We start from the raw sequence: 20937 nt of genomic DNA on the forward strand, positions 1-20937 counted from the left end.
TATGCCTTAAAGTCAGGCAGAGCGAGACCTCCAGCTTAGTTTTTTTCCCTCAAGATGTTTTTAGCAATTCGGGGCACCCTGCCCTTCCAGATAAATTTGCTTATTGGTTTTTCTATTTCTGAAAAATAAGTTGTTGGGATTTTGATTGGTATTGCATTGAATCTGTAGATCAGTTTAGGTAGGATTGACATCTTAACTATATTTAGTCTTCCAATCCATGAACACGGTATGCCCTTCCATCTATTTAGGTCCTCTGTGATTTCTTTTAGCAGTTTTTTGTAGTTTTCTTTATATAGGTTTTTTTGTCTCTTTAGTTAAATTTATTCCTAGGTATTTTATTCTTTTAGTTGCAATTGTAAATGGGATTCGTTTCTTGATTTCCCCCTCAGCTTGTTCATTACTAGTGTATAGAAATGCTACAGATTTTTGAATGTTGATCTTGTAGCCTGCTACTTTGCTGTACTCATTTATTAGCTCTAGTTTTGTTGTGGATTTTTCAGGGTTTTCAACGTGTAGTATCATATCGTCTGCAAACAGTGATAGTTTTACTTCTTCCTTTCCAATTTTGATGCCTTGTATTTCTTTTTCTTGTCTAATTGCTCTGGCTAGAACCTCCAACACAATGTTGAATAATAGCGGTGATAGTGGACATCCTTGTCTTGTTCCTGATCTTAGGGGGAAAGTTTTCAATTTTTCCCCATTGAGGATGATATTAGCTGTGGGTTTTTCATATATTCCCTCTATCATTTTAAGGAAGTTCCCTTGTATTCCTATCTTTTGAAGTGTTTTCAACAGGAAAGGATGTTGAATCTTGTCAAATGCCTTCTCTGCATCAATTGAGATGATCATGTGATTTTTCTGCTTTGATTTGTTGATATGGTGTATTACATTAATTGATTTTCTTATGTTGAACCATACTTGCATACCTGGGATGAATCTTACTTGGTCATGATGCATAATTCTTTTAATGTGTTGTTGGATACAATTTGCTAGAATTTTATTGAGGATTTTTGCATCTATATTCATTAGAGAGATTGGTCTGTAGTTTTCTTTTTTTGTAATATCTTTGCCTGGTTTTGGTATGAGGGTGATGTTGGCTTCATAGAATGAATTAGGTAGTTTTCCCTCCACTTTGATTTTTTTGAAGAGTTTGAGGAGAGTTGGTACTAATTCTTTCTGGAATGTTTGATAGAATTCACATGTGAAGCCGTCTGGTCTTGGACTTTTCTTTTTAGGAAGCTTTTGAATGACTAATTCAATTTCTTTACTTGTGATTGGTTTGTTGAGGTCATCTATTTCTTCTTGATCAAAGTTGGTTGTTCATGTCTTTCCAGGAACCCGTCCATTTCATCTAAATTGTTGTATTTATTAGCGTAAAGTTGTTCATAGTATCCTGTTATTACCTCCTTTATTTCTGTGAGGTCAGTAGTTATGTCTCCTCTTCCATTTCTGATCTTATTTATTTGCGTCCTCTCTCTTCTTCTTTTTGTCAATCTTGCTAAGGGCCCATCAATCTTATTGATTTTCTCATAGAACCAACTTCTGGTCTTATTGATTTTCTCTATTGTTTTCATGTTTTCAATTTCATTTATTTCTGCTCTAATCTTTGTTATTTCTTTCCTTTTGCTTGCTTTGGGATTAGTTTGCTGCTCTTTCTCCAGTTCTTCCAAGTGGACAGTTAATTCCTGCATTTTTGCCTTTTCTTCTTTTCTGATATAGGCATTTAGGGCAATAAATTTCCCTCTTAGCACTGCCTTTGCTGCATCCCATAAGTTGTGATATGTTGTGTTTTCATTTTCATTCGCCTCGAGGTATTTACTAATTTCTCTTGCAATTTCTTCTTTGACCCACTTGTTGTTTAAGAGTGTGTTGTTGAGCCTCCATGTATTTGTGAATTTTCTGGGACTCCGCCTATTATTGATTTCCAACTTCATTCCTTTATGATCCGAGAAAGTGTTGTGTATGATTTCAATCTTTTTAAATTTGTTAAGACTTGCTTTGTGACCCAGCATATGGTCTATCTTTGAGAATGATCCATGAGCACTTGAGAAAAAGGTGTATCCTGCTGTTGTGGGATGTAATGTCCTATAAATGTCTGTTAAGTCTAGCTCATTTATAGTAATATTCAGATTCTCTATTTCTTTATTGATCCTCTGTCTAGATGTTCTGTCCATTGATGAGAGTGGTGAATTGAAGTCCCCAACTATTATGGTATATGTGTCTATTTCCCTTTTCAGTGTTTGCAGTGTATTCCTCACGTATTTTGGGGCATCCTGGTTCGGTGCGTAAATATTTATGATTGTTATGTCTTCTTGTTTAATTGTTCCTTTTATTAGTAGAGAGTGTCCTTCTTTGTCTCTTTTAACTGTTTTACATTTGAAGTGTAATTTGTTGGATATTAATATAGCCACTCCTGCTCTTTTCTGGTAGTTATTTGCAGGAAATATCTTTTCCCAACCTTTCACTTTCAACCTATGTTTATCTTTGGGTCTAAGATGTGTTTCCTGTAGACAGCATATAGAAGGATCCTGTTTTTTAATCCATTCTGCCAGTCTATGTCTTTTGATTGGGGAATTCAGTCCATTAACATTTAGTGTTATTACTGTTTGGATAATATTTTCCTCTAACATTTTGCCTTTTGTATTATATATATCACATCTGATTTTCCTTCTTTCTACACTCTTCTCCACACCTCTCTCTTCTGTCTTTTCATATCTGACTCTAGTGCTCCCTTTAGTATTTCTTGCAGAGCTGGTCTCTTGGTCACAAATTCTCTCAGTGACTTTTTGTCTGACAATGTTTTAATTTCTCCCTCATTTTTTGTCTGACAATGTTTTAATTTCTCCCTCATTTTTGAAGGACAATTTTGCTGGATATAGGAGTCTTGGTTGGCAGTTTTTCTCTTTTAGTAACTTAAATATATCATCCCACTGTCTTCTAGCTTCCATGGTTTCTGCTGAGAAATCTACACATAGTCTTATTGGGTTTCCCTTGTATGTGATGGATTGTTTTTCTCTTGCTGCTTTCAAGATCCTCTCTTTCTCTTTGACCTCTGACATTCTAACTAGTACGTGTCTTGGAGAACACCTATTTGGGTCTAATCTCTTTGGGGTGCGCTGCACTTCTTGGATCTGTAATTTTAGGTCTTTCATAAGAGTTGGGAAATTTTCAGTGATAATTTCTTCCATTAGTTTTTCTCCTCCTTTTCCCTTCTCTTTTCCTTCTGGGACACCCACAACACGTATATTTGTGTGGTTCATATTGTCCTTGAGTTCCCTGATACCCTGTTCAAATTTTTCCATTCTTTTCCCGATAGTTTCTGTTTCTTTTTGGAATTCAGATGTTCCATCCTCCAAATCACTAATTCTATCTTCTGTCTCTTTAAATCTATCATTGTAGGTATCCATTGTTTTTTCCATCTTTTCTACTTTATCCTTCACTTCCATAAGCTCTGTGATTTGTTTTTTCAGTTTTTCTATTTCTTCTTTTTGTTCAGCCCATGTCTTCTTCATGTCCTCCCTCAATTTATCGATTTCATTTTTGAAGAGGTTTTCCATTTCTGTTCGTATATTCAGCATTAATTGTCTCAGTTCCTGTATCTCATTTGAACTATCGGTTTGTTCCTTTGACTGGGCCATATTTTCAATTTTCTGAGCGTGATCCGTTATCTTCTTCTGGCGTCTGGGCATTTAGTCAGATTTCCCTGGGTGTTGGACCCAACAGGTTGAAAGATTTTTCTGTGAAATCTCTGGGTTCTGTTTTTCTTATCCTGCCCAGTAGGTGGCGCTCGTGGCACACGTTTGTCTGCGGGTCCCACCAGTAAAAGGTGCTGTAGGTCCTTTAACTTTGGAAAACTCTCGCCGTGGGGGAGGTTCGCCAGCCGAAGCGGCTTGGAAGAGTGCCAGCCGGCCCGGGGGTCCAAACGCCGGGAGGGTCACTGGCCACCGCAGCCCGGAAGAGCGCCCGTCCGAATTTCCTAGTCGGCCCGGGGCGCCAAGCGTGGTGGGAGGGCGCCAGCCGCTGCAGCCCGCCCGGGAGAGTGCACGTTCCCAGCCAGACCAGGGAGTCACGTGTTTGGAAGGGACCCCCCCCCGGTCACCATTCTCCACGGTCTGGGGATTTCCGATCCAATTCTCTCAGTTGGTCCAGGGGGCCTCGCGTGGTGGGGGCGCCAGCCACCGTGGCTTGAGGGGACCGCCTGCCCAATTCTGCCAGCTGGCCTGGGAAGGAGGAAGGAAGGGACTCCGGCTGCTTGCCGCCCTGCCCGGGAAAGCCCGCGCCCCTCGGTGATCTCACCGGAGCTGGTTCTCCCAGACAGTCAGCTGTTCCAGGATGGGGTACGCTGTCTTTTGATCTCTGTCGTGGCTCTGGGAGCTGTTCTGTATCGTTTCTACTCCCCTAGTAGCTGTTCTGGAGGAGGAAAGGTGAGGGTGGCAAGGCTGTCGAGGACGGTGGCGGAGGAGCCAGTGAAGGCGGAAGAGGGCACGGTGGTGGTTGGAGAGCCACTGGAGTAGGAGGAGAAAGGGAAGGATAAGATGGCAGATGGAGTGCCGCCGGAGCAGAAGGGGAAAGAGAAGGGCAAGATGGCGGCGGGAGCGCCGCCTGCGGAGAAAGAGGAAGAGGAGGGCTAGATGGTGGCGGGAGCGCCGGTGGAGAAAGAGGAAGAGGAGGGCTAGATGGCGGTGGGAGCACCGGCGGAGAAGGGGGAAGAGGAGGGCTAGATGGCGGCAGGAGCGCCGGCGGAGAAAGAGGAAGAGGAGGGCTGAATGGCGGCGAGAGCGCCAGCAGAGAAAGAGGAAGATGAGGGCTAGATGGCGGTGGGAGCGCCGCCAGCGGAGAAAGAGGAAGAGGAGGGCTGGATGGCGGCGGGAGTGCCGGTGGAGAAAGGGGAAGAGGAGGGCTGCTAATTGGTTTTTTACAAAGTACAAAGGCAATTCAATGGAGAAAGGACAGTCTCTTCAAAAAATGGTGCTAGAATGCTTGGACACCCATGCACAAAATTGATCCTTCACTCACACCTCAAATGTTATACAAAAATAAACTTAAAGGGGATTACAGACCTGAAACTATAAAACTTCTAGGAGAAAACAGGAAAATATCTTTGTGACCTTGGGTTATGCCAAGATTCAGACCCCAAAAGAACAATCCATAAAGAAAAAGTGATAAATTAGAATTCATTAAAGTTAAAAATTTCATCTCTTTAAAAGACACTGTTAAAAGAATGAAAAGATAGACTACATTCATGAGAAAAAATATTAGCAAAACATGTATTTGATAAAGGCTATGTATCTAGAATACATAACGAATATATATAGCAATATATGATTTAAACAGACACTTCATCAAACATAAATGCATGGCATATAACCTCATGAAAAGATACGTTGTTAGTCATTAGGGAAATGCAAATTAAAACCACCATGAGGGTGATGGAAAAGTTTATGGTAATGGATGATGGTGATGGTAACACAACATCGTAAATGTAATTAACACTCTGAATTATATATCTGAATGTGGTTAAAAGGGGGAAATTCCACATTGTATACACGTTACTAAAAGAAACAAATTTAAAACCCACAATGAGATGTACTACTGGAAGGGGTTTAAAACAAACAAACTTGTCAATACCAAGTGCCGAAAAACATGCGAAAAACCAGGATCTCTCATACGTTGTTCTTAGAATACAAACAGTTCAGCCTCTTTGGAAAACAGTTTGGCAGTTTCTTAAAAAATTAAACATCTACTTACCATATGAAACAATATTGCCACTCCTGGATATTTCCCCAGTGAAATGAAAAGTTATTTCACAGAAAACCTCTGTTTGTGAATGCTTATAGCAACTTTATGCATAATTGCCTAAAAAGGGAAGCAACCCAAACGTCCTTCATGTGGTGTATGGATAATGGGTCACAAACTCAGGTCCATCGATACAATGGAACCATACTCGGCACTAAAATGGAACAGACTACTATTACACCCCACGACTTGGATGAATCTTCACTGTATAGGGAAGGAAGCCAGTTCCCTAGGGCCTGTAGTCTGTATGATCTGTCACTCATGTGACATTCTGGAAAAGGCAACACTATAGGGACAGAAGATATTAATGGCTGCCAAGGGTTCTAGATGGGAAAAGGTGCTGATTCCTATGGGGCCTGAGGGAATTTTGGGGGGAAATGGAGCAGTTCTATATGTTGATTGCCCAACTGTATGCATTTGTCAGCTTTCACAGAACTGTACGCTGAAGAGGCTGAATTTTACTGTATGGAATAAATTTTTATGTTAATAAAAATAATCCATGCTTGACCCTTGATGGGTATAGAACCAACCAGTTCGCTGCCTGGAAATTAGGACAATTATTTTGTAATTAATTCAATTCTCTTTTCCTCTAGCCTATCTCGTGCAGCCATGCGTTTTTCTCAGCATGTGCTAGTCTCCCCTGAGCTGCTGACAGGGCGGGCTGCAGTCAGAGTCCTTATAATCAGTCGGCGTGCTCATTAATGTGTTTGGAAGGCTCAGGGAGGGTATGCGCTCAGAATATAATTAGAAATAAAACTCATCTTGTGGGAGGGCCATGCAATTAGGCAGCTCAAATGAAGGGGATGGCCAAGTCATGATAAGCATTGCCAGGCCAACTAATGCGTGCTGGAATACACACACATCCGGGTTCAGAACCTCGTCCAAGGCAGCTGGGGTCCCAGCAGCCTTGAGGCCCTCCCTTGGAGAGTACGGAGTAGGTCACACCCTCCATTTTTGGCCTTCTTGGCTGTAATTGCTAAAAAGTAAACTCACATGAAATCTCCCATTTCACTTGGATGGAGTACAATTTCCCTTCCCTGAATGCCCAGATATATAACAGAGCTCATTTTTCTACATGATTAAGAAGGAATGGACAACTTCTCCCACTTACCTTCAGCCCTTGGTGTGACAAATGCTGCTGGTGCCTGCCCTTCTCCCCTTGGCACTCACCATTCTGGACACAGGGACAGAGTCTTCCTGCAAGCATTTGCAACTCTCTGAGGGCATCCTTGGGCCGCATCAGCATCTGTGGCCCTCTTCATGGCAGGCAGAAGTGTCAGGGGCAGCAGTCCTCAGCCAATGCAAGATGTAAGTTGAAGGATGATTGCCTCAGTCTCTTCGTCTCCAGGGAAGAACAACTCTGAGCCTTGTTCTGCACTGTGTCCTAGAGGTCTCCAGCAGGGACTAGTTATTCACAGTAGGCTTCTACTCGCGAACACACTTTATGTTTTCTTCTTTCCAGTCCCAGTGTCCGTTGCCCTTTCCCTTGCCAATGGTTCTTGGGATTACCTCCCAAATAAACTACTTGTGCTCAAGTCCTTGTCTCAGGGTCATTGCTTCTGGGAGAACCCAACCTAAGGCAAGGTTAAAGCAACAATTGAACGTCAATTCCATCCCATCACTGGTTGGCAGTTTGCCTCTCTGCATAAAGATATGTGTGAGCCAAAGCTAAGGGGATGCATTGTGACAGTATTCACAGCATGAAAACTACCCATTAAAAATAGGCAAATATATTGAATAGACACTTCATCATCAAAAATATATGGTTGGAAAATAAGGTCATGAAAATATACTCAAAATCATTAGTCACTAGGAAGGGCCAATTTAAATCACAATGGGAAACCCTAGATACCTATTAAAATGGTTTAAAACAAAACAAACCTGACAGCACCAACTGTTGACAGGGATGGCGAGCAACTAGAATCTCATATATGGCTGTTGGGAATACAAACAACAGGCAGGCAGCAGGTGGTAAGGGGTCTCATTTACAAACTGGACTACGGTGAGGAAAGTGAGGCACCCAGGGCCTGGACCCTGCAGGGCTCACACATCCCTGAGAGTGAGTGAACATTTTCTTGAATGTTATGCCCTAGACACTGTACTTGCCTCTCCTTAGGCCCGGTCCTGTGCCTTTGCCAGGATAGGAAGTTAGGAAGTCTAACCTGCAGGCTAGGAGCAGCCAGCAGAAGCCTTAGACTTCCTTCTCTTTACTATAACTGGCCTTGAACACAGCTCTACTACCCCAATGGCTCTTCTGCATCCTCAGCCACTTCTTACCCAACTTAATCTCCAGCTCAGGTAAATAGTAAAGCACAACTTTCCCTTTGTAATTAGTTTCTCTACCCAAAATGAATACTGTTAGGGTAGAGACTTTGCAGACTTTACAATTTCCCGAGATCAGAAAGTGAAGGAGCTCATGGTTTGTGACGTCTGGAAGAGTCTGGTAGGCAACCAAGTTCATTTACTTATTCAAGTCGGAAGAATAAGGTCCTGCTTGAATGAGGATCAGAGCTCAAATTTATCCTCAATTACTGGAAAGTATGCAGCTAGGATCTCATGAATTCAGGTTTTATTCAAGTTGGATATTTGGATTATTGGGTAGCAAAATATTATTTAGTTATGAAGTCCTTCATAGCCTAAATTTAGCCATTGGAAATAAAAAGACAGTCAGGGAAGGATGCTTAAAAGAGCTGGGAAGCTAAATAGTGCTCAAAAAGTTCCTTGAAGGGTTCCAGAAGTTTACATTTGCACAAAGACAACAGATATATGAGTAAAAAATCATACTCCTCTATTCCTGAAGGAGGATCTTAAGAAACTCTGTTAGTGAAGGAATTTTTAATCCTACTTCAATATGCTGTATCTATTGCATTATATAATAATCATAATTGGTATTAGTCATAAGTCCACATTTATTTTAAGGTATTCTGCAATTCAGGGTTTCACCAATGTACCTTGGACTCTTATCAGACTGAGACCTTCCTATAAACAACATAGTGTAGATCTAAACAACAAGAGATTCCTTTTTTAAAAGTATCAAAAAGGGCTGAAGATTTCAAGGCACATAAACAATGGAATGCAATGGCACATAAATTTATCTAAGACTTGATCTCCAAATCCATCATTAGGACCTTAGCTACGGTCTTTAGTTATCAAATCATTGAAAATTTAATGTCATCAAGCAACAGATGTTTTCAATCCTACCAGACCCACATCACCTTTCACAACTAAGATGTTAACGAACCTTTACTATCCTGAACTGCAGTCCATACACAAAATAAATTACCTACCACATAACAATAAATAAATAAATAAATAAAAAATAAATAAAATCGCCCTAACTCTACTAGTAGGAACATAAAAGGAAGCTAATTATACATGAGAGGAAACCACTTTGGCACGATATTACTGGAAGATCCAATGAAGAAGTCATATGCTTGCACCCAAAATATAGTTCCCAGGTATGCAGGAGCTACAAATGCAGCTTCATTCCGGTGGGCTGAATGGGTGATAGATACCAGGTACAGTCCTGCCGTGATAACAGGGGATTCCCAAAACAGTGAACAATTCTTGGTAAATTCCCAACAAAACCAATAATAAGCTTCTATATATTTTCCCAACAATGGTATTCCTCGGAAATTAGCATACATTAAAAGTATGCAAACAATGCATCTATTTTTTTCGTGTCCTTGCATCTATTTTTTTTGTGTGTGTCCAATACATCTAATTTTTTCTTGTGTCCTTGTGTGTAAGTTTTTAGTATGCAGTTGAAAAGAAAAAGCCCAGCCCCAACCCGCCAGTCTGAGTGCAGACGCGAAACCAGATGTACAGGCTCGAAATCTCAAGCCTCAGGTGTCAGATGAGCAAGCAGCTCGGGGCTGTGCTATATACGGGCAACGCGTGCTTCATGCGACCAACGTGCTGCGTGCATGCGGATGACGTGCTGTGACGTCTCACTGTGGCGGGCGTGCTGCGTGCAAGACGCCTGAAGGGCGCCTTGCGTTCTAGAACACCGTGAAGTGTTCTGCTCAGCTACGGTTCCTTCACGAGGTCCTGTCCCGAGGCTCTGTCACCAGACCGATTGCGGCCGCTGCCCTCCCAGGTACAGGTGTTTTCCAAAACTGATGAGATTATTCTGTGGTGTTTCTTTGGGGGCGGGTTACTCAGTGTCCATAGTGAAACCAGGCCTGCCTTTTCACTGTGGAGTTCAGGGCATATTTAATACTATATGCGTTCACATTAAAGACGCGGTCATCTCCCGCTTCATCAGCACGCATTGTTTTTCTCTTCTTTTAGGCCCCTTAGTTTATCCTACAATGGAACAAGCTTTAGAACTAGCTTTGGATCGTGCCGATGATATCATTGAAAGTGTCCAACAGAGACCTCCCGAGAGGAAGGACTTACCTAGTGGGAAAAAATCTGTATCTCAAAAACTTTATGACATATATATTGGGGAATGTGAAAAAGAGCCCGAGGTTACCCAGGATTTAAGAAGCAATGTGAACTTGTTAGAGAAGCTTCTTGAGCAAGAGAAATTGCCATGTTTAGTTGTCAACCTCTACCCAGGAAATGAGGGATATTCTCTGATGATTAGAGGAAAACATGGATCAGATTCTGAGACAATTCAGGTGCCTTATGAACAAGGGGAATTGCTTGAATACTTGGATGCAGAAGAACTGCCTCCTGTTTTGGCTGATCTCCTAGAAAAATCTCACATTAATATGTTTCATTCTGGATGTGTCGTAGCAGAAATACGTGACTATCGACAGTGCAGTAGTAGGGAAACTCCTGGTTACCAAAGTAGACATATTCTCTTACGTCCAACAATGCAGACTTTACTTAGTGATGTGAATTCAATAACAAGTGATAACCATAAATGGAACCAGGAAGACAAACTTCTGCTTGAGAGCCAAGTGATCTTAGCTACAGCTGAACCTCTGTGTCTTGATCCTTCGGTATCCGTAGCCTGCACTGCAAACAAACTGCTGTATAACAAGCAAAAGATGAACACTCCCCCAATGAAACAGAATTTCAAGAGGTATTCTTGGACCTCTCTGAATCGGCAGCAGGAGCTGTCTCACTGTCCACCTCCTCCTCAACTATTGGCGACTTCTTCCCAACAAAGTGAAGAAGGAAATGCAGGTGAGCATTACCACCTCAAAATCTCTAAAGCAGAAAACTGTGTAGATATGTGGAAAGAAAGTCCCTGTAATTTGGCCATACCTTCGGAAGAGGATGTGGAGCAATATGTTAAGGTGGAAAACTCTGTCATATCTGAGGACTCACAACTGACAGTCTGGCCAGCCCATGATCTAAAAGATGATTATGAATTTGAGTGTGAAGCTGGCAGTCAGTATGAGAAAGCAAAGTTGACCATCATGCAGTCACTTAATGATCCGTTTATCTCTGGTAAAACAGAGCCATGGACGGAAGATGAAGACTGTGGTAGCCTGATACCTCCCTGCCACTCCTTCATAGATGACCATTCAGATTGGTTCATGATGGGATCAAAGGCTGATTTTGAGTGTGGACTCAGTCAGTACCAGGAATTGGTTCAGAAGGAAGCCAAAAGTCCAGCCAAGATGCCACACAGCTCCAGTGGCTCAGCCAGTCTGAACCACCCTTCGCTAAGGAAGAAACGTGTGTCAGTTAAGTCTTCAGTAACAGGGAAGGGAGTGAAACGTCGTCGACAACCCACCAGACTTCCCTCAAGCTCAGCAACTCGTTCCTCAAGTACCAGTTTTACTGCAAAACAAGCAAGCAGCTGTTTTAAATCTCCAATTCCTCCTGCTTCTGAGCCACCACATCTTTCTTGGAAGCTGCCAGTGAATCCCAGTCAAGCCAGCATGCCTTCTCCAGCCACCCAGCCACCTGCCAGCTCATCACAGAGAGCCACAAACACCCAGGTCATGGGCAGCTCTGCTGGACTGAACTTGGTCAGTGTAGTGGGCTCAGTTGGTGGAACACAGACTTTCGTGAGTGGGTCAAACCCTGTACTGAGCTGTACCCCTGCTGCCACAACTCCTGTGGGGATCAGTCTGCTACCCTCAGGAGGTCCCCTACCAAATGCAGTGGCAGGGGCAGCGCAGCCAGCAGCAGCACAGCCAGGGGCAGCACAGCCAGGGGCAGCACAGCCAGGGGCAGTACAGCCATCTTCTCAAGGAAGCATTTCCCTTGTCTTAAAAAATACTTCCAATCTCAGGCCCTTAACTCTGATCCAGCTACCAAGAGGTTCATTCATTTTGAACACTCTGCCACAGCAGCCGCAGCAGCTCTCTCATCTAGCTCCACAACAACCACTTCAACAACCAACAGCTTTTGTTCTTCAACAGCCAGGGGTACAGCATCCTCAGCAAGGCTCTGCCAGTCAAGGACAGGCCGTATCCTCCCAACCAGCTGTTCTTCTTAACTTCACCGGAGTAGGGACTTTTGTGCAGTCCCAGCCAGCCGTGTTGTCTCAGCCTGGCTCTTCCCAGAAGAGACCCCAGCAAAGCCTTCCTCAGCCGCGACTCCAGTTCTGCCCTGCCTTTCCACAGCAGCAGCAGCAGGTACACCAGTTGAGAATTGTGCAGCTTCCGGTGGCTGCGTCGGCGGCAGCAGCAGCTCCAGCAGCTCAACCACTGCAGCTGCAGCCTCAGCATACAGGCAGCCAGGCCAAAGGTAAAATGAAGGGAGGCAAGCTGCCCACTCCAAAGTCTTGAGTCTCACATTGTTTCTTTCTGCTTTTTTTTATAAACAAAAAAGCATAGAATTGAAGGGATTTTTTATAGAGTTTTTACTTCATTTTTATTTTTTTACTATGTCAGTTGTTTACATTGCTAGATATACAGTGTTGGTACAGAAGCACAGCCCTATGAATTTAAAGTAAAAGCAGGGAAGTCATTTAATGAACTAGGGGTGGTGCCTAAGTCACTGCTTTTTAAAAATGGTTTCGCAGTGTGCTCTAAAAATAGTATATAATGAAGTGACCTAAAAACTACTGGGAACATCTTTCAGAAAAAAATGTAGTTTGGTACTTGTTTGTTTAGTGTAAAAGATTTGTGCAGTGTGTCAAATACAATTTTAAAAATCCTTTCTGAATAAAAAAGTTTATTTTTTAACTACAGAAAAGTGCCACCATTCACACTTAACACCTAGTACATCAGAGACCTCCAGTTGTGCAGATAGAGTTGGTGAGAGGTATGTTTGGGTGAGAGTCTCTAACCTTTTAGAAGGTCCATCTGCATTCAGTGCCCCTTGCAGAGCCCAGCATCTGCTCCTCACTGGTCACTAGCACTTATAGGACATCTCATTTCTCTCTCTTTAGAAAATTATTTACATTTCTTAGAACTCTAGCTTGTTTGCAAACAGGTGAACACCTGTACAGTTGAAAAACATTTTTGTTTGCTTGCTTTTCCCCCCCATGGGCAGGCATCGGGACTCGAACCCAGGTCTCCGGCATGGCAAGTGAGAACTCTGCCTGCTAAGCCACCGTTGCCCACCCTGTTTGCTTGCTTTTAATGCTGTGACCTCGTTATATCCTTAATGAAAACCCCCTCCTTTTTCTTCCTTCCCATTGGTTGTTCTTACTTGTTCAGCAGTCTCCTACTCTTTCATTTCTTTTTTCTTGTTCTTGTTTCAGTGGGACTCAAAAGATCCTAGAAGTTTGCTGTGCCTCTCATATTTTTCTCTCTTGCAACTTTGAAGAACAACATAAAATTTGAATTTCTAAGTACGCTTGTCTCTGCCTTTTGTCCTAAAGAAAAGGGAAATTTGGTTTGGTAGTTTCCAAAGACATTAGTGAAGAGACCGTTAACTGGTGATCTTACTTAATTAACCTGGCTATACTAACATGCTACCAATCCTGTTAAAGATTCACCGAACTTCAAACGAACACATCACATTTTCCAACCAAGTGACACAGCCCGTTAGAGCTGTATGTAACCCAGCCTGGGCCTCTTTGAGAAGGGAGCCTCCACTTTTGAGAAGTGCAGTGACCAGTTGCAAAGCAGTTACACTTGCCCTTAGAAGCCAGCCAAAAAGGTGAACTCAGCATCTTGCCATACTTGGCTACTGCCCCCCTCTTTCCCTATATCTTAGTCCTTTCGAGTACTGCACAATACACTGGCTGAACTTGCACTTGATTCATGTAGCTCTCCCTTCCCAGACAAGCAAATAAATTCAGTTGTGTTTCAAATTATTGTTTGGTGGTCTTTGTTTATTTTCTTCTAACAGTCTCCAGCAAGGTTGATGCTTTGTTGGAACTGCCGCACTGATGAAGAGGAAAGAGCATCACCCTGCAAAAATGTCCCAGACTTCTGTTTGAATAAACAGCTAGGTAGGGAGGACTTCCCTCCTGCCTCATACCTTGTCAGGCCCTAGGTGGGATGGGGAGGGTACAGACACGGCTGTAAGTAAATTACTTCTGGGTCTCTACCTCATTTGAATCTCATCTTGTTTTATCCTTCAGCAATTTAACCTAGATGGGCAGTATGATAAAGTCTCAATAGAAAGATGAATAATATGTAAGTAAGCATGAATATCCAATAGAGAGAATTGTAAATAGCAGAAGGCTTGAGATGTTAGTTTTTTGTTTTGTTTTGTTTTTTTGCATGGGCAGGCACCGGGAATCAAACCCGGGTCTCCGGCATGGCAGGCGAGAACTCTGCCTGCTGAGCCACTGTGGCCCACCCAGGATGTTAGTTCTTTATAACCCTATCACAGAGATCAGGACACAGCCCAAGATGGAGTATTACTGAATGCTCACTCCCCCAAATATTACCAAGGCATCTGTTGAGTACACAAAGCTGAGTTTATTCTTACTGATAAGGGACAGTACTACCTTGACAGAGTCTTAGTCATGTTTCAGGCAGTTAATTATCTTTTTTCATAAAATCTAGTAGAATAATCCTTCATAGCCAGGATTTCATACTTTTCTCTTCAGCAAAATACAGTTTTGTTTTTACTACAAAATCAGTTGCTTCAATTTCATTTCAAAAGACACTTAGGCTGTAAAATTGAGGAATTTTTTCCTCTGTGTTCTTACTATGTGCTGGGCCCCATTCTCTCTGCTTTACGTGTTTACCTTGCTTACTCCTTACAAGAACCATGTAAGGAAGTTTCAATTATAGAGGAGGAACCAAGTATTGGGAAGTTAAGAAATTTGCTAATTGTCCCCCAGCTAATAAGTGTCAGAGCCTGGATTTGGACCCAAGCCTCCTGGGATCAGAGTCCATGTTCTTTACCACACTGCTCTCACCAGTGCCCCACTGAGGGGTGCCTGGACCATGAGTCAGATGGGGTTGGAGCAGAGTGGGGAATAGAACTTCCCCTGAGCTCAACTTCTCATGGGACCTCTGGCTGCCTTCCCTTCACAGAAGGGCACATAACTTCTTTTTTTTTTTTAGAAATCATACCATTCTACATATGCAATCAGTAATTCTTAACATCATCACATAGATGCATGATCATCGTTTCTTAGTACATTTGCATCGGTTTAGAAGAACTACCAACACAACCGAAAAAGATATAGAATGTTAATATAGAGAAAAAAAATAAAAGTAATAATAATAGTAAAAAAAAAAAAAACCCTATAGCTCAGATGCAGCTTCATTCAGTGTTTTAACATGATTACTTTACAATTAGGTATTATTGTGCTGTCCATTTTTGAGTTTTTGTATCTAGTCCTGTTGCACAGTCTGTATCCCTTCAGCTCCAATTACCCATTATCTTACCCTGTTTCTAACTCCTGCTGGACTCTGTTACCAATGACATATTCCAAGTTTATTCTCGAATGTCGGTTCACATCAGTGGGACCATACAGTATTTGTCCTTTAGTTTTTGGCTAGACTCACTCAGCATAATGTTCTCTAGGTCCATCCATGTTATTACATGCTTCATAAGTTTATCCTGTCTTAAAGCTGCATAATATTCCATCGTATGTATATACCACAGTTTGTTTAGCCACTCTTCTGTTGATGGACATTTTGGCTGTTTCCATCTCTTTGCAATTGTAAATAACGCTGCTATAAACATTGGTGTGCAAATGTCCGTTTGTGTCTTTGAAGGGCACATAACTTCTAATGGATTCTGTGAAGAATCAGGAAGGGTCTGAGATTTTACTTTGTATGCAAGCTGAAGAGGCCTGCAGTTTCTGGATGCTGGCAGAAAACACAACCTTGTGTCAGAGACAAAGAACTTGATTGCTCGTGGCACACTAGGCAGCATGAGCTTCATGTTTGCACCACCTCCCCTTGCCCTCCAGGTCCCATGGGGGTGACACAGAGGTGGGCCCAGGTGGATGCTGCTCATGCAGTGGATGTGTCTCATAGCTGAGGAACTCGGAGCTTAGAAATACAGTCTTTTAAAAGGGACAGCAAGCAAATCTGCCCAATGTTTGCTCTAGAGGGAGACATTATCCTTATAATACTGGTCAACAACAAATTCACCCTCAGCTCCACACAGAGACACTATATCATCCCCAAAATACTACATTTTCCAAACTTCCTTGAATAGTTAGCCCAGAATAAAAGCTGCCAGTACCTCTGCTCACACATGCAAAAACATGGCATAAATACAATATGGAAGGAATAAAAGTAAGTATATCAGTCACTTCAGTAAATGTGAATGGACTCAATTCTATTCAAAGATGAAGAATGTCAAAATGAGTTTTTAAAAAACTCAGCTAAATGGTAATTTCTAAGAAATAAAGCGATAGCAGGCAAAGGGGTAGCAAGCAAATGCCATTCAAAAACAAATGGCATCCATCAACAGACGAGTGGCTAAACAAACTGTGGTATATACATACGATGGAATATTATGCAGCTTTAAGACAGGATAAACTTATGAAGCATGTAATAACATGGATGGACCTAGAGAACATTATGCTGAGTGAGTCTAGCCAAAAACTAAAAGACAAATACTGTATGGTCCCAATGATGTGAATCGACATTCAAGAATAAACTTGGAATATGTCATTGGTAACAGAGTCCAGCAGGAGTTAGAAACAGGGCAAGATAATGGGTAATTGGAGCTGAAGGGATACAGACTGTGCAACAGGACTAGATACAAAAACTCAAAAATGGACAGCACAATAATACCTAATTGTAAAGTAATCATGTTAAAACACTGAATGAAGCTGCATCTGAGCTATAGGGTTTTTTTTACTATTATTATTACTTTTATTTTTTTTCTCTATATTAACATTCTATATCTTTTTCTGTTGTGTTGCTAGTTCTTCTAAACCGATGCAAATGTACTAAGAAACGATGATCATGCATCTATGTGATGATGTTAAGAATTACTGATTGCATATGTAGAATGGTATGATTTCTAAATGTTGGGTTAATTTCTTTTTTTCCGTTAATTAATAATAAAAAAAAAAACAAATGGCAAAAGACTCAGTATTTTTTTTTTTTAAGACTCAGTATTTTTATAAATGGCTATATTATCAGGACAGGAGAATTTTAAGATGCAAGAACCTACATAGGCTGAAGAAGGACATTATTTAATGACAGAAGATACTAATTTAAGAAAAGAAGCAATTGTCATGAACTTGTATGTTTGAAACAACATAGCAGCTAAATATATAAAGAAGAAAGTCCAGGACTTGTTATTAAAGGATACAGGTTGGGAAGAGAGGAATAAGCTTGAAAAGAAGGGTGAGAAGGAATGGCCAAAGACATAGAGTAAAATCAGGAAGATGAGAAATGGTAACAGAATCCCTTGTACCCTGGGAATAATCCCTGACCCCAGCAACAGTGGTCAAACTGACTTTCCACCCAGGGTCAAAGAAGATAATGCCTGGTGGTCGCACTCCCTTCCCCTCGGGTAGTCTGACAGAGATGCACCCCTTTTCATACAACCCTCCGTTCCTCTACAACTGCAATCTGTAACACATTGTAATTGAGATGCACAGTGCAAAATTTGGTTATTTTATCTAAATGGGAATTCTGTAGGCTTGAAGTGTTGTTAAGATAGGAGCAGCTCACCAACAGCCAATTCTCCAAGATTGAAGTCGGGTGGAAAACTGGGCATATTTGAGGGGGCCATCTTTATGTAAGAGTTGTGCGGGGTCAGGAGATAGCCACTTTAGAACACTGCTCTGTGTAAAAAAGGAATAAAACATTTCTTTCTCAAAAAAAAAAAAAAAAGAAAGAAATGAGCAGCTGTCCAATGTATGGGTAACAAAAGTATGAGGAAATAAAGAGTACCCATTATTTCTCTTTAAAAGATGCATTTGACTTCCTGAGACTTAAAAAGTAAGCCCAGGTTAAGGTCATTCAGAATGCAGGGATAAGGAAGACATTGTCTGTATTTAAGAAACTCATCTACTCTTTGAGACCAAAGGAAGAAAGGTTTATTTTGTCCAGAACCTAAATTTTCTGTAGCACATAATCTAATTCAACCTGTCTGGATCGATCATTTAAACAATACAAACACAGGGAGTCCAGACTACAAATGAGGGCCTTTAATCCTGTATAGCTTAATGTAATGCCTGGATACATCCCAGAGTATATTAAGCAGATAATCAAAAGTATTGGCAGGCGATGCAACCGTGGTTCAGTGGCAAGAATTCTTACCTGTCAAGCTGCAGACCCAGGTTCGATTCCCATTGCCTGCCCATATAATTGGCAAATTCCCTTGAGGGATGGGAGAAAAATGTGGAACTATTAAACTTTACCACCAGAGAAACCCCTGATACTGTGTCAAACATTAGGGATACCCAAATCAATAGGGCAAGCCCTTGATCTTAATGCTTGCTCTCGTGAAGCTTACGTATGTAGCAGAGAAACTTAGCCTACCTATAGGTATGCCTAAAAGTTACTTCTGGAGGACCTCTTTTGTAGCTCAGATATGGCCTCTCTCTCTCTAAGCTCAAATATGCAAGTGAAACCATTGCCCTCCTCCCTACATGGGTGATGACGTACAGCGGTGAAAGTCTACCTGGCAGCGTGGAAGATGACTCCCAGGGACAAGCCTGGCTCTGGCACCATGTGATCAACAATGCCATCCTGACCAAAAGGGGGAAAAGACATATAACAAATAAGGTATCAGTGGCTGAGAGAGTTCAAATAGAGTTGAGAGACTATTCTGGAGGTCACACTCTTACGGAAGCTTCAGTTAGACATTGCTACCTATCATAGCTTGCCAAACCCCAACCAAAACCTTTCCTGCCAATCTTAAAGAACACCTAGAGTGTTATATAAGATCCTACAAAGGTGCCATGCATTAGGGTAACTTTCCAGAAATCTGCAACCTCCAGATGGGTCCCTGGACCAGATAACTCCTGAAATGGAGAGGGGCCAGCCTCTCCAGAACATCAACTAGTTCCAACCCCCATCCCATATTATCAACAGCCCCTTCCAAAATGAAAAAGTTAGAATGGGCATAGCCCCCTAAAGAGTGGGATAAAGACCAAAGGTGATGTGGAGTTGTACAGAGAAGGTCAGGTTCAACAAATCAGTATGATTGCTGAATCATTATATTGATATTTCTTTTAGGCTCCAGTGTCTTAGAGCAGCTAGAAGTAAAAACCTAAACTTTTGAAATTGTAACCTATATCAAACTCTGAAATCTGTTCTACAACTATTTGTTGTGATGTGCTTTGAAATTTATTGCTATTTTGTATATATGTTATTTTTCACAAAAAAGAAAAAATATTATTAGGTTTAGCTATAACATTTTAATCAGGTATTAGTTCAGGGATGGTCAGCTAGTGGTCTAATAGGAAGCCCACATTCCAGAGGAGACAACTAGAGTTTATTCTGTTTTCTGTAATATCAAGAGTAATAGCCTACTCCCTGCTAATCAGAAATCGGAATATCAGAAACAAATCTCTGGTGTTTACTAGTATTGGTTGGCATAATGAATGTTATATATTGAAAATTAAAAGTGGTGAAATTAAAAAAAATTTTTTTTAAGTAAGACCATGTGTTAAGGCAATGTAATGTATCTTACCCTCTAAAAATCCCTTTTACTCTATTGACTAATTAGGGCTCTATACTTACTGTCAAATTTTAGCAATAATTTTAGGGAGTTTTATCTAATATCTAAAGGAAATATGACTATTTAATATTGGCAAATACAGGTCAAATCCCATTTCTGTGTTCTGATTATATATATTTTTTCACATATATTTTTTCCACAAACATAATGTGCCTTCTTCAGCTTTTGCTCCAACAAAAACAGTGATGCCCCTGAATATACAGGTTGCCATGGTGATATCCTTTGCTACTTCTGACTCATAGATATGCCTCCATTTCACAACTTAGGAAGCTCCAAGTCACCCAACTAGGTTATTTCCATAGAGTATTTCTTTCTGGAAATTTGGATGGTAAGACTTTTTTTTTCTTTTTCTCCTTGTCCCAGCACAAGCACAAGATCTATTTAACATTAGACTACACCAAAACATCTTTCCTCTGATCAGCCATTCCCTAACCAAGTTTGTACATTTAGCCTCTCCCTTCCCTCAGGGTTGGTAAGGAGTAGGTCTTATTACCAAAGGGGATCAGTCCTAGAGGTGGTAGAGAGCCAGTAGCCCCACATGGCTAGCCACTGTCCTTACCAGGCTGGAAGTAGGGTGAGGCAAGTGAGGCACTCACTCCCAGTCTTATGCAAGTGCAAGGTCAAATGTTTATTTTAAAAGTTGATATTTTGTTCATCATGTTTTTTTTGCGTTAATTTTCATTTCTAAAAATATCACATTAAAATATTTTTATCTTGATTACTGAATTATTTGGCACCCTTTTACATTTTGCACAAGTGCCTCGCTCTCCTCACCCTAGTCCCAAGCCCAGATCCTTTCCATCAGGTTCCCCTATCCCTCATGCAAACAGACCTTAATGGGCCCACTCCTCAAATCATCAATTCATATCCATTCTGAATCCTTCCTGGGTATCCAGTTTAGGCCCCCAGCTACACATAGATTATTGCTACTTAGTTTTATCATATTGTTCACTAATTTCTGTATTTGGCTACTTTTCTTAGACAATTGTTTCATAAACAATTTTCCTTGTTTCTGGGTTGCCTTCATTATGTTTTTTAACAGTTGTGAGCTGATCCATTCAGTTAATGCACATTAAGCTACTTAACTATTCCTCTGTTATTGGATATTAGATTACTTTTAATTTCTAGCTATAGCAGTATAACAAAGGAGAAAAGGAG

The 20937-nt window shown here is 41.3% G+C and overlaps 2 protein-coding genes across 2 annotated transcripts in view; one reads left to right on the plus strand and one right to left on the minus strand.

Annotated features, from left to right (window-relative positions):
- The window catches only part of PDK3 (pyruvate dehydrogenase kinase 3), a 368168-nt gene that overhangs the window by 237417 nt on the left and 109814 nt on the right, over positions 1-20937 (minus strand). The gene's annotated exons all lie outside the window — the stretch shown is intronic.
- On the plus strand, positions 10110-12639 carry LOC143670430 (transcription factor SPT20 homolog). The gene is made up of 2 exons (XM_077145216.1): positions 10110-11867; positions 11928-12639. The coding sequence occupies exons 1-2, from the start codon at positions 10110-10112 to the stop codon at positions 12492-12494; spliced, it is 2325 nt and encodes a 774-aa protein (XP_077001331.1). The 3' UTR covers positions 12495-12639.

This window comes from Tamandua tetradactyla, chromosome X (assembly GCF_023851605.1).
Source record: "Tamandua tetradactyla isolate mTamTet1 chromosome X, mTamTet1.pri, whole genome shotgun sequence".
Lineage (NCBI taxonomy): Eukaryota > Metazoa > Chordata > Mammalia > Pilosa > Myrmecophagidae > Tamandua > Tamandua tetradactyla.